The 12,829-nt window shown below is 49.5% G+C and overlaps 1 protein-coding gene across 5 annotated transcripts in view; it reads right to left on the bottom strand.

Moving 5' to 3' along the window:
* TTLL6 (tubulin tyrosine ligase like 6) overlaps positions 1–12,829 on the bottom strand; it is a 53,744-nt gene that overhangs the window by 19,234 nt on the left and 21,681 nt on the right. For all 5 annotated transcript variants that reach the window (XM_074019381.1, XM_065531376.2, XM_065531377.2 and 2 more), the window contains 5 exons: positions 9,119–9,344; positions 7,648–7,823; positions 5,521–5,709; positions 4,173–4,344; positions 2,904–3,182 (listed from right to left, as the gene is read on the bottom strand). In XM_074019381.1, the coding sequence (XP_073875482.1) occupies positions 2,904–3,182; positions 4,173–4,344; positions 5,521–5,709; positions 7,648–7,823; positions 9,119–9,344 (1,042 nt within the window). The remainder of the gene's footprint in view (positions 1–2,903; positions 3,183–4,172; positions 4,345–5,520; positions 5,710–7,647; positions 7,824–9,118; positions 9,345–12,829) is intronic.

The raw sequence follows: 12,829 nt of genomic DNA, 5'->3' as shown, positions 1-12,829 counted from the left end.
CGTGATTCACCCATCTCAGCCTCCAAAGTGCTGGGATTACAGGCGTGAGGCACTGCGCCCGGCCCCTCTGTTTTTCATTTTTTTTAAAGTAATGACTATCCTAACAGCTATGAGGTGATATTTCATGGTTTTGATGTGCATTTCCCCGATGACTAGTGATGTTGAGCATCTTTTCATGCTATTGGCCATTTGTTTATCTTCTTTAGAAAAATGTTCGTTCAAGTCCTTTGTCTATTTTTAAATTGTATTTTTGTTGCTGTTGAGATGTAGGAATTCTTCATATATGCTGGATATTAAGCCTGCTATGGTGTGAATGTTGATATTCCCCCAAAATTCATGTTGAAGTCCTAACCCCCAAGGGGATGATAGTAAGAGGTGGGGCCTTTGGGAGATGACTAGGTGATAAGGGCAGAACCCTCATGAATGGATTTGGTACCCTTATAAAACAGGCCTCAGAGAGTTAGCTAGCTCCTTCCACCATGTGAGGACACAGCAAGAAGCTGCCATCTATGAGGGATAGGCCCTCACCAGACATCAAACTTGCCAGCGCCTTGATCTTGGACTTCCCAGCCTCTGGAACTGTAAGAAATAAATTTCTATTGTTTATAAGTTACCCAGTCTAAGGCATTTTGTTATAGTAGCCTGAACAGACTAAGGCAAATCCCTTATCAGACACATGGTTTGTAAATATATATACTTTTTTTCTTTCTTTCTTTTTTGTTTGTTTTGTTTGTTTGTTTGTTTTTGAGACAAAGTCTCACTCTATCACCCAGGCTCGATCTCGGCTCACTGCAACCTCTGCCTCCCAGGTTCAAGCAATTCTCCTGCCTTAGCCCCCCGAGTAGCTAGGATTACAGGCACGCACCACCATGGCTGGCTAGGTTTTGTATTTTTATAGAAATGGGGTTTCACCATGTTGACCAGGCTGGTCTTGAACTCCTGACCTCAGGTGATCCACCCACCTTGGCCTCCTAAAGTGCTGAGATTGCAGGAGTGAGTCACTGTGCCCAGCCTTAACTGGTACTTTTTCAAAGAATAGAACAGACAGAATAGCACGGTATATAAAATGTTAATTGAGGTATCATATGTAGTATGCCTAAGCACTGTTTTAGAAACTTTTTTCCAGGTGTGTGCGTGGGAGGTGGGGCAGGGTGATGGATTGTGAAATAAAGTGGATTTCTTACTGTGGCCTATGGCTAAAATTTTGAAAAACATTGCCCTACTCTCTACTGCACTTGGTCCAAATGAAGGCCCAACAATGCTGAAGATTTTCCAGTAATTACAGCAGAGTCAGCCCTTGGTGGGCTTCAGCGGGAGGAACACAAAGAGATCTGTGCTAGGGCACTTAGTACCATATTCATGTGGCAACTTTGTTTCTGCAAAAATAGAAAGTCAGCTGTCACCTTAAGTGAATATTTTTTATTTGATCTTTTTTTTTTTTTTTTGAGATAGAGTCTCACTCTGTTGCCCGGGCTGGAGTGCAGTGGCATGATCTGGGCTCACTGCAACCTCCGCCTCCCGGGCAAGCAATTCTCTTGTCTCAGCCTCCCAAGTAGCTGAAATGACAGGCATGCACCACCACACCTAGCTAATTTTTGTATTTTAGTAGAGACGGGGTTTCACCATGTTGGCCAAGCTGGTCTCAAACTCCTGACCTCCAGTGATCCACCTGCTTCGGCCTCCCAAAGTGCTGGGATAACAGGCATGAGCCACTGCGCCCAGCTTTTATTTGAATTTCATTGGTGCTATTTGTTTTGGTTTGGTTCTATGGTTGCCTAAGTGCTCTAAGTATAAATATTTTATATCTGGTTTTATGCTTGTATATATTCATAAAAATAATTTAAGTCTACCATGGGGGTCTGAGAGAGTTTTCTTTCCTTCAAAACAAGGTGTCTGTATATCAACAGAGTTTGAGAAATACTGTTAAGGCTGTGCTGAGTTCAAAGGTGTACTACCAAAACCTTATTTGGAGACAGGGTCTTCACAGGTATGATTAGTCAAGTTAAGATGAGATCACACTGGATTAGGGTAGGCCCTAAATCCAATGACTGGTGTCCTTATAAGAAGACCATGTAAAGATACACAGAGGAAGGCCAGGCGTGGTGGCTCACATCTGTAATCTCAACACTTTGGGAGGCTTGAGCTCATGAGTTCAAGACCAGCATGGGCAACATGGTGAAATCTTCTCGACAAAAAATACAAAAATTAGCCGGGCGTGGTGGTGTGTGCCTGTAGTCCCAGCTACTTGGGAGGCTGAGGTGGGAGGATGGCTTGAGCGTGGGAGGCAGAGGTTGCAGTGAACAGAGATTACACCACTGCACTCCAGCCTGGGTAACAGAGCCAGACCTTGTCTCAAAAAAAAAAAAAGAAAGAAAGAAAGAAAGAAAGAAAAAAGAAAAGATACACAGAGGAGAAGCACAGAGAAGAAAGTCACGTGACACCAGAGGTAGAGATTGGAGTTATGCTGCCACAAACCAAGGACTGCCAAGCACTCAGCATGCACCAGACAGAATCCAGCAAGAAGCAAGGAAGGATCTTCCCCCTAGAGCCCTGAGATGGAGCATGGTCCTGCCAACACCTTGGTTTCAGACTTCCAGCCTCAAGAACTGTGAGAGAATAAACGGTGTTGCCTCCACCAAGTTGGAGGCAATTTGCCACAGCAGCTCTAGGAACCACTCCAGAGGATAACCTGCTTCCCAAGAGGGGACTCACAAAAGCGCCTTCCTAAATGCCCGTCCTCCCAGCAGCTATGCCATTCCACAGTGTGGGCTTCTCAAGGGGAGACACCAAGGCCCAGAGAGGCTCAGTGGCCTACTCAAAGGGTCACAGCAAGTTGGGGGTAGAAAAAGGACCAGTAAGCGAGACTCCCACCACTCCCTCCCAGAGCTCGGCTCACTACTTACCACAGTGCCAGCGAAAACGTTCACTGCAGAGGCAGACTTGGCCTCCTTTACGCTGAAGTTGGGTTTACTGGGCTCCAACTCGGAGCTGCTGAGACTGATATTCCTCAGGTCTGGTACAGAACTGGAGGGCCTCGCAGACGTCGGCTTGGCGGAAACAGGGCCGGCCTCCTTCATGGGGGCTTTCTCATTGAAGCTGCTGTCTGTTTCATTTTTCCTTTCATCTCTGACACTCGAGAGCAAGTCAGGTGCGTAGGACACTAATGTCAATGGCTGGATGTACTGGGGAGGAGGAAACCACAACACACAGCCCATGGGAACCCAGCTCTATCCACTTCCAGATTCATCTGCACCCAGGGGTAGGTGCAAAGGAAATGAGGAGAAGGAAAGCAGTGGATAGCAAAATTTCTCTAACATGGGGCTCTCAACCTGGAATTCTGGGACTCTTACAGGACTCGTGGATAGCTTCACAGGGTCTGAAATTGCACTTTTAAAAAGTGCAAATTTTTTCCACTTGAAATTGCAGTTTAAAAACTGTGCATTTTGTACTTTCTGGCAAGAGATTCCATAGCTTTTATCAAATTCTTAAAGGGTCTGTGACCCTAACAAAGTTAAATAATATGAAACAAAAATCTCTAATCCAGGTGAGTCTTTGAGACAAAGGAGATGGATTGAAAACTCAGCTGAATCTTCCCACTGAGCTAGAAGAGAGTGCTAAGCAGAGAAGGCGAAGACAGACCACAGGCCAACTGGACAGCTGACCCACAGCCAAGACTGGTCCACGCTTTGCATAGAGGATAGACCCAGCCATGATCAGCATCCCATGTAATGTTCTGAGAGTCCTGCTCCCAGAAGCTCTTCCCCATAGCCTGCTCTCTCCACTGTGCCCTGGCCTACTAGAGGGGAGCATTCCAACCCAAGCTGCAGTTGAGGACCAGGAGTATATGCACTCCTGAAGCCCTGAATAAGGTTCCCTAAATAAGGTTCGTGCTCAGCCTCCCAGCATGGCCTGGCTGCTCTTACTCCTACTGGAGGAGGCAAGCAGGACAGACCGGTGAGAGTCCTCTGTTGCCTGGATGGAGGGATTCTCTAAAAGATGCCAGCTCTTGTGTGCCTTCAGGGCTCCCCGCACCACCCCATCATTGCCAAGCCCTCTGTGCAGCCCTTCAGTGTGTCTGGGCTCTGAGCAGTGGTCTCCTCAGCACCCTCCACAGATCAGGCCCAGGTGGGGAAAGGTGCTGGCTACGTGTGTTCCCCATGATCCGGGTTTACCTGTTTGGAGGCTTGGGTGGCAGCCTTGTCTTTCTGCTGCTGTTTCTGTTGCCAGCCCCTCACGCCCTTCTTTCTCACTTGCTCGCCTGCCGATTCCCCCTGCATCTCTACCTTCTTCTTCATTTGGAAGGGCTTTTTTTCCCGTTTTAGTCTCAGCTCCTGGATCAGCTGCCTGCCCATGAAGAACAAGTGAATGTCATGGGGGTTATGGATGCGCTGCGCAGGCAAGCATTCTCCTTGAGGGATGGACATGACTGGGCGAAGAGGTAGCAAGTTCCACATTCCCTCCTCCAACATATCCAGTCTGCACAAGTGATTGAAGGTTAAGGAGCAGGGTGTGGAGGAAAGCATCATTCTGCCAAGCATACCATCCCCCGTGTGGGAACAGCATCCAAGGAGAGATGTGCAGTAAGGGGGCTATTCCCTAGTCCACCACACCCCTATCTGTTCCCCACTTCCCAGCAGGCCAGTTCCCATCCATGGCAGGTACCAGGAAGAGGGTCTGGGTAGGAGGCTAAAGCCAAAGGCTCTCATATTGGGCCATTTCATGTGCTGGGCCTCTGTAGCCAATGGATGCTGAGAGTGGACAAAAGGTGACATAATATAGCAGAAATAACTCAGTCTCATGAGTCAGGACACAGGGGAGTTCTGGTCCCTCTTCCGTCATCATCTTTATATGTGATCACTCCTCTGCTCTGCCCTCTCTTTCCATAAAATGAGCTGGTAGGAGAGGACTGCACTCAGTGGATGACTCCCTCCAGCTCCTGGAGTTTATGCCTGTGTGAATCCATGAGGCAGCTTTGAGGGGGTGGCTATCCTCGGGAGTCAGTTTCTAGAAAGAGTTACCTCTCTCCACTTCACACAGGGAATCTTCCAATTCCTTGTCCTTGTGAGACCAGGGCAGATGTTCATCTGGCAACTTTCTGTTTTTGCTTTTCTTTGAGACAAGGTCTGACTCTGACACCCAGGCTGGAGTGCAGGGGTGCAGTCACAACTCACTGCAGCCTCCACCCCTCTGCCCTGAGCTCAGGTGATTCTCCTACCTCAGCCTCCTGAGTAGCTGGGAGTATAGGCACAGGCAACCATGCCTGGCTAATTTTCCTTTTTGTTTTTTTGCAGAGATGGGGTTTCGCCATGTTGTCCAGGCTGGTCTTGAACTCCTGGGTTCATGCCATCCACCTGCTTTGGCCTCCTAAAGTGCTAGGACTACAGGCATGAGCCACGGTGCCTGGCTGCTCTGGCAACTTCCATGGTTGGGGACTCTCCCTGCCACTCCAGGCCAGTCAGCCAATAGATCACAAACAATCCCCAGAACCCCCCACCAACCTCATCCCGGATGCCTTCCTACCGGGCATACTCCTCCCGAGCCCTGGAAGCAACAGTATTTTGGAAGAGGGAGTTGTTGTCCTGGAAAAACTTCTCATACTTCTCCGAATTCAGACTGGGATAAATCAGTCGGAACCCTCCACAGTTTTCCTTCTCATATGTTTCAGTTTTCTTTAACTGCATGGCCCGGAAACCCTTGACTTCCTCAATCCTGTTGGGAAGCAGAACATGGGGCTGCTGTCAGGTTTTCTTGGGACAAAGCCTGGAAGGGACATGTCCAAGCTGGAGGTCGTCTAGGGCCCGATGGAGGCCTTGCACATAATGGTGGTCAATCAGGGTTTGCTGAATAAATGCATGACTGTTTCCCTGAAAGGAGATTCTAGCCCTCCTGGGACAGCCAACGTCATATGCACTAAGAGCTGGTTAGCACAGTCTTTTTGACAACTCACCAAATTCTGTCCTGTTCCAAGTAAAACCCATTTTCCACTCGGCTTAGTTCTGACTAGGCAGACTGTCACCACCTTCCCATTCACAGTCCTGATTACCCTTCTCTACAGAATAGCCGCTGTACTTTTGCTGAATTTGAGGGCTTCCTGGATGACCTTGATGACCGTTTATGAGCTGCAATGATCTCATTCTTCCTCACAGCCCCCTGGGGAAGTGGGGGTCAGGTAGGGAGAAATGATAAGCCCCCTTTTACAGCAGGGAAACCCAGAGCCACAGAAATATCCAAGGAAAAATAATGAGGAGACTGATTCAGAGAAGGCCCTTAACCTGACAGCTGCTCCTCAACAGGACACTGCCTCCTTCTCGGGGAGTATAGAGATGGCAGGACATGGCGAAAGGCATCCTGGAATCCCAGGCAGCAGACCCACTGGGCATTGGGTCCAGAGCTGTCATTTACCAGCAGGGTGACCTTGTACAAGTCAGTTCCCTTTCTGGCGTCTTGGTTTCCTTGGCTTCCAGAACAAGGCCACATGGCACTCCACCCTACCTAGCTGCCCACTCCTTACAGGGAAGACAGTGCAAGTGCCTGAGAAACATGGTGCTTTCCAAACATAAATGCTATTTATGGCATCAGTTCCAGAAACTCAACCCCAAAAGATTAGACTGGCTCTGCCCATGAGGAGTGCAGGGGGCTGTAGTGGGGTCTGAAAAGCAACAAAGAATCCCCTTGACTAGGCTCAGAGTCTCCGGACACTACAATCTCTCTACAGAATGGAAGCCCCAGTTACAAGGCAAGTGCTGCCCAGCAGGAAGCAGGGGACGTTAGCTCCTGGCAACATGGGAACATGGAGAAGGACAGACACATCTTTCTTTATAGTAAAAATAAAGGAATGGTCTTATTTTTATGCTGGTAATTCCTAAAGCTTCACATAATATTAATTAATTTCTATCCATTATATATAGCTATATATCTGTAACTTAATCTCCTATTTCTAGGAACAAAGGAATATTCCAAGTAAAACTATTCAAACTGCTACATTCTGCCAGTATAAGCTCATTTTCCAAATGGGATTATCATTTGTTAAAATGACCCCCTCCAACTCCAGGCAAGATTATAATAGCCTTCGATATGTATTATAGTGCCAAGTGCTTTGCTAAGCCTTTTATATGCATTATCTCATTTCATTCACCCAACAACCTTATGTATCATAGCTCCATTTCATAGAAAGATCACTGAGGCTCAGAGAAGTGACAGAAAGGCCACATAACTAGTAGGCTGTCGAGTCATAATTTGGACCAAGACAGACCGTTATTTTATTTATTTATGTATTTATTTATTTACTTGAGATGGAGTTTCACTCTGTCACCCAGGCTGGAGTGCAGTGGTGTGATCTCGGCTCACTGCAACCTCCGTCTCCCAGGTTCAAGCAATTCTCCTGCCTCAGCCTCCTGAGTAGCTGGGATTACAGGCGTGTGCCACCACGGCCAGCTAATTTTTTTGTATTTTTAGTAGAGACGGAGTTTCACCAGGCCAGGCTGGTCTTGAACTCCTGACCTCAGGTGATCCTCCCGCCTCAGCCTCCCAAAGTGCTGGGATTACAGGCGTGAACCACTGCACCCGGCCCGGGACAGACCATTCTTACTGGGAGCAGGGGAGTCAGAGAGAGAGAGAGACCCCCAAGGCTGGGGAGTGCTACTGTACCTCATCTCCCGAGAACAACACTGCTGCAGGAACTGCCCCCGTTGTCTCTCCTCCTCCAAGACTTTCTTCTTGTCACAGCTTTCCAGGTTGATCAGGACCAAAGTGTCATACAGCAGACCATCTTTCACCTCTTTATCCAACCGAGAGTCGGTGGAGAAGCTTGGAGAGTGGTTGACCTGTGAGGGCAAGATGGGCAACTGGTGACAAAGCCATCCAAAGCGAAAACAGAGAGTGAGGCCGAGATGCCACCTCCAGGGTGCTACCACAGCCCACCTCAGGGCCTGACTACCAAGATGAGAGGAAGGGAGGGGAGAGCATCTGGACTGGAGCCGTGGTGAAAAAAGGAGGAAGCATAACTCCCTGTAGTTAAACCAGCTTTTATCTCAGGCCTTTCTTCTTTGGGAGCATCAGGGCTACCCTCTCTTTGGTGTGTGTGTTCCACTCCATCTGGGGTGCATGTGTTCCCTCATGTGCACTGGGCATCCAGAGAGCAGAATGGAAGGGGTACTGCCCAAAGGGACAGGCTCGGACACAGGAGGTAGAGAGGAGTGGCATTCAGGAGCCTGGCCAGGGTGGAGGGGAGACAGTGGGAGGAGGGAAGGACTTATTCCTGCACACTGAAAAGTCTGTATTGTTTGGAGGCACCATGTGACATTTGCAGATTTCTAGAAGTTTCTGAAGGGCTTGCTCCTGGTGGCTCATTCTGCTCTTTGGGTAAGGGCTGCAAACAGGCACATCCCTCTTCCTCCCGCCATACCTGGAAACAAGGACTGGGAATGAAAGCAGGGCAAAGCTGCAGGAATCTGACCTGTAGTCCTGGGTTCTCCACCCCAAAGTCTGACCTGTGTCACCGAACCTGGCACTAGCACCCTTTGCTCCTCACGACGCTCCCTGAAGGGCCATGTGAGAGGGCTCCTGGGGACAATTCTTTCAGGAAGAGAGGCAGCTGCCAGGAAAGCTTCTCCTCCTCCTCTCACCACCCATGGGTCTCAGGGAGGCAGGAAACTCACTGCATGGCCCCCTACCCATTTCAGTGGCAGTAAGCCCCAGGACACTCTCTGCTGGTGTGTGTGAACTGAGTAGTCCAGGCCCCTAAGAGTGGGGCACAGTCGCTCCTGTCTGATACTGAACGTTGCCAACCCAGCTTTGACGAAGAACGCCCCTTTCTGGGAGACAACTCTGTTACAAAAGGTCGAGCTGTCTTTAGAATCACTCTGTGCCTGAGATCAGCACTTCCTTGTCTGAGAGGACCTCAAGAAGGCAAAGGAATTATCTAATTCCCAGCTGTCTACCCCCCTCTGGTGGCCACTTCTCAGCTAAGAGAGAAGCCCCATGCAGCAGGCACCATAGGAGGAAGTGGCCTGGGAAGTTGAAACAATTCAGGTAAGCCAGGAGGACAGGACGGAATCCTTGAAGCGAGCTGGCCCCAATAACAAGAGTCCGTTTTCGCCCCTCGCCCAAACTTCCCTACCTCCAGCAGCCAGGGTTTGAGTCTGCGGTCCAACAAAATGTCGAAGCCCAGGACCTCAAAGCAGGCGCTGCTGAGTGTGTGGCTGGGGAAGCAGGTGTGGTAGTTATGCCTGACGATGGGGTGCGCCGAGATGAGGGTCTTGATGATGACGTCCTCAATATCTCTCCATATCTGCTCCACATTGTAGCTGTGGTCCTCCATGTATGCATTGAAGGTGGAGAGTTTCCTGGAAGGGAACCACAGGCCAGGAGGCAGTGTAGCTGACCTCTGGTCACCCGAGGCCATGGCATGCCGGAAACCAGAAACTCCTGGTGGAGACAAGGCTCCAGAGCCAGCAGGGACGAACACCCAGGAGCCAGGGTGACACCTGGGCTGTGTCAGAGCCAGAGGAGGTCCCAGGAATCCCAGGACTACCCCCTCCAAGTCTCCAGAGCCCTGGGGTGGGTGCGGATGCAGTCACATAAGACATGGTCGGGACACTCTCACTGTGACCCACAAAACATCTATCCGCAGGGGAAGGGATGAGTCAAGAAAACCCCCCGACACCATGGTTTTACTTTGGCAGCAATGATTCCTCAGCCTCTGGGGTTTATTAGAAGCATGTGGGCAGCCTTTTAAGAACGCTGATGCCTGGGTCCCACCTCAGCCATCTGAGGGGATTCTGGGGATATTAATGACACAGAAGTCTTGTTTTAGGGCTGCCCACAAGGAAAAGGCACCCCAGGGCATGTCCACAGATAAGGTTACCAACTGTGCCAGGCAAACCGGACTGTCCCAGTTTTAGAACTGCAAGTCCTGAATTCTAGGAAACCCCTCAGTCATGGGCAAACAGAGACAGCTGGGGGTCGCCTGATCACAGAGGAACTCAGAGATGTCTACCTCATGTGGAACAGTTCATGAAGAAATACCTGAGTGGGTGCTCAGCCAGCTCTGAGCTGGGCATTACCGAGAGAGGACGGATCTCACAAATCCAAGAGGCAGTGGTGGGGACAGACATTTGCCCCCTCACATGTATATACATGTGCACAGAGAGCCAAAGTGGAAGTGGCAATGTGGAAGGAGGAGGTGCAGGGGAGTGAACAGCAGAAATAATGAAAAAGACAAGAGACACGGCTCATCCAGGCCGTTTCAAAAGCTCACTAGACCCCAACCCAAGGGGTCAAGGAGGAGGAAGCAGGGTCGGCCAGACAATGTGCATTTGATAAGGGCCTTTGGTGCATGCAAAGCCTCATGCAAGGAGGGGACACTAGAAACTGTCACCTCTGTCATGGGAAGCCTCAGGACCATTCAGGGAGTCAACACACATGTGAAACAACCAAGGATGCATTTATATAAAGACAGATAAGCCAAGGCTACTCAATATACAGGCCACCTCCTCCACCTGCCATTGTCAGAAAACAGTATTGCACATAAATGGATTTTCCAGATCGCTTTAAGCCAATTTTTTTCAAGCGGAAAAAAATGTATTTAATTTGCCTAATTGGGAAATAAATTTTCCTGAAATAGATTATATAATTCCCCGACAACATATAACATAACCTTTTCTTGATGACTCAGGACTCATCACAATGAATATACTTTATTGTATAATTTCATAATGCCCAGTGGCGAGTCAATTCAATTTAATACCAGCCATGTGCTGAGCACACTGAAAGATGAAGATGGCTTGGTGTCTGCCAGAGAATCCTGCCAGGTTTTCAGGTTTCCTGTCTTCTCCTTCACTGTGACTGCAGCACTACTCCTGAGTTTGTGCCCCAGTGGGGTATTGACAGGGACGGCAGTTGACCTCAACTGCCAACTTTGGGACAGATGAGACAGTCAGTATGAGAAGCAGATTGTCTCAAAAGATGGAGAGGAGGAAGAGGAAAGGAGAAACAAAACGGGAGGGAAAGGAGGAGATAAGAACTCTGCCCAGCACTATAGGAAGAACCCCAAAGGCCAGGGCACCATTGTAACCCTCAAGGAGCAAAGTACAACTAGGGACAAAAGACAAATGTGCCCTGGTAAAGAACAGCTATGGGCAATGGCTGATATTGACCGTGAGGGTTGTAAAAATACAAAAAAATAGCCAGGCGTGGTGGCAGGAGCCTGTAATCCCAGCTACTCGGGAGGCTGAGGCAAGAGAATCGCTTGAATCTAGGAGTCAAAGGTTGCAGTGAGCCGGGATTGCACCACTGCAATCCAGTCTGGGTGACAAGAGCAAGACTCCGTCTCAAGAAAAAAAAAAAAAACGACAGTGTCCTGCCCATGGAGTGGATGGCACGGGCAGCATGGCTTAGTGGGTAAGGGCACCAGCTCGGGGGTTAGACAGCCCTGGTTTCAATCCCAGCTTCCTAGCTGTGCCACCCAGGGTAAGTTACTTAACTTTTTCACACCTCAGTTTCCTAATATGCAGAATAGGGACGATAATAATGCTGACTTCATAGTGTTGTTTTGAGGAGGATTAAGTGGTTTCAAGTATGTAAATTATCACTAGGAAAAGAAATGTCCAAGCTCTCCAGCCCTGGAGATGAGAAGGTAGAGATGAGGAAGTTGGGCAGGGAGACCAATTTGGAGTGCTGGGGTGGAGGCAAGGAGAGAGAACACACCCACACTGGGAAATGCTGAGTTGAAGACGTCCAGGTGGAAATGAGGAGAGATGGACCTGGAGCCCAAGGGAGACAGGCTGAGCCCAGCAAGGGCAGGCGGAGGCCACGGGGGCAGGCAGCTGCTCCAGGAGAGAGTGGATGGAGAAGCACCGTGGGGTGAGAGGGAGATGAACAGAGGAAGAAGGAAATGGAAGAGGCAGAACAACACTTGAAGCCTTTGCAACCTCACCTTAGTTCTGCTACCCCAAGACACTCCTCCATCACAGCCGAGGGCCCAGAGCCTGCTGTTGGGGTGCCAGTTCTCATTGGAGGAGGGAAATGAGAACCTTTCCATTCTGTGCCCTTAGGCTAATGAAAAATGACAGTAACCACGCACACTGTCTGTGTTGCCATCACAAGTCATTTGAACCTCACAGAGACCCTGTGAGGTGTCAGGGCATGGCAGGGAGTCTCATCACATTCATCCTCCAGACCAAGAAGTGCAGGCTCAGAGAGATGAAGTAACTCGTCCAAGCTTAGTTGGCAAGTGTCAGAGCCGGGACTACAAGCTAGACCTCCCAGAGTGCCAACACTCAGAACGCAGCAATGCAACAGGCCCAGCTGGTGCCCATAGCCCAGGTGGGGAGGAGAGGAGGAAGTGGCAGAGCTTCAGGCAGCACAGGTGGCTGACATCTCTTGAAAATGGGGAGACTGCGTCCCACCAGTCTTCCACATCCCCTTTAAGCAGCCTTAACTTAGTGATTTTCCGTGTGCTTTTTGGAATGCTGCCACTGGGGGGGTCATGAAATGTCACATGCCTCTCTGATGGTCTGAAGCCAAACTGATAGCCTGTTCAGTGGTCCTTTGAAGCTTGGTGCGTTAGAAAAGAGAATGAGCTCTGGGGTCTTACAGACCTCGCTTCTCCACCCAATCTAGCAGTCACAGCTGTGGGACCTGGGGTAACTCACGCAACCTCTGAGACTCAGTTTCCTCATCTATAAGATGGAGATGGCACCTAACTCACAGTTCTCCACCTACAGAGAGCAGATAGCAATGCCTTTGCCATAGTGTTGCTGTGAAAAATTCAAAAACAGGCCAGGCGTGGTGGCTCACGCCTGTAATCCCAGCACTTTGGGAGGCTGAG

This window comes from Macaca fascicularis, chromosome 16 (genome assembly GCF_037993035.2).
Source record: "Macaca fascicularis isolate 582-1 chromosome 16, T2T-MFA8v1.1".
In the NCBI taxonomy this organism is placed as follows: domain Eukaryota; kingdom Metazoa; phylum Chordata; class Mammalia; order Primates; family Cercopithecidae; genus Macaca; species Macaca fascicularis.
The sequence above is the reverse complement of the archived record's forward strand: the minus strand, read 5'-3'. Positions and strand labels throughout refer to the sequence as shown.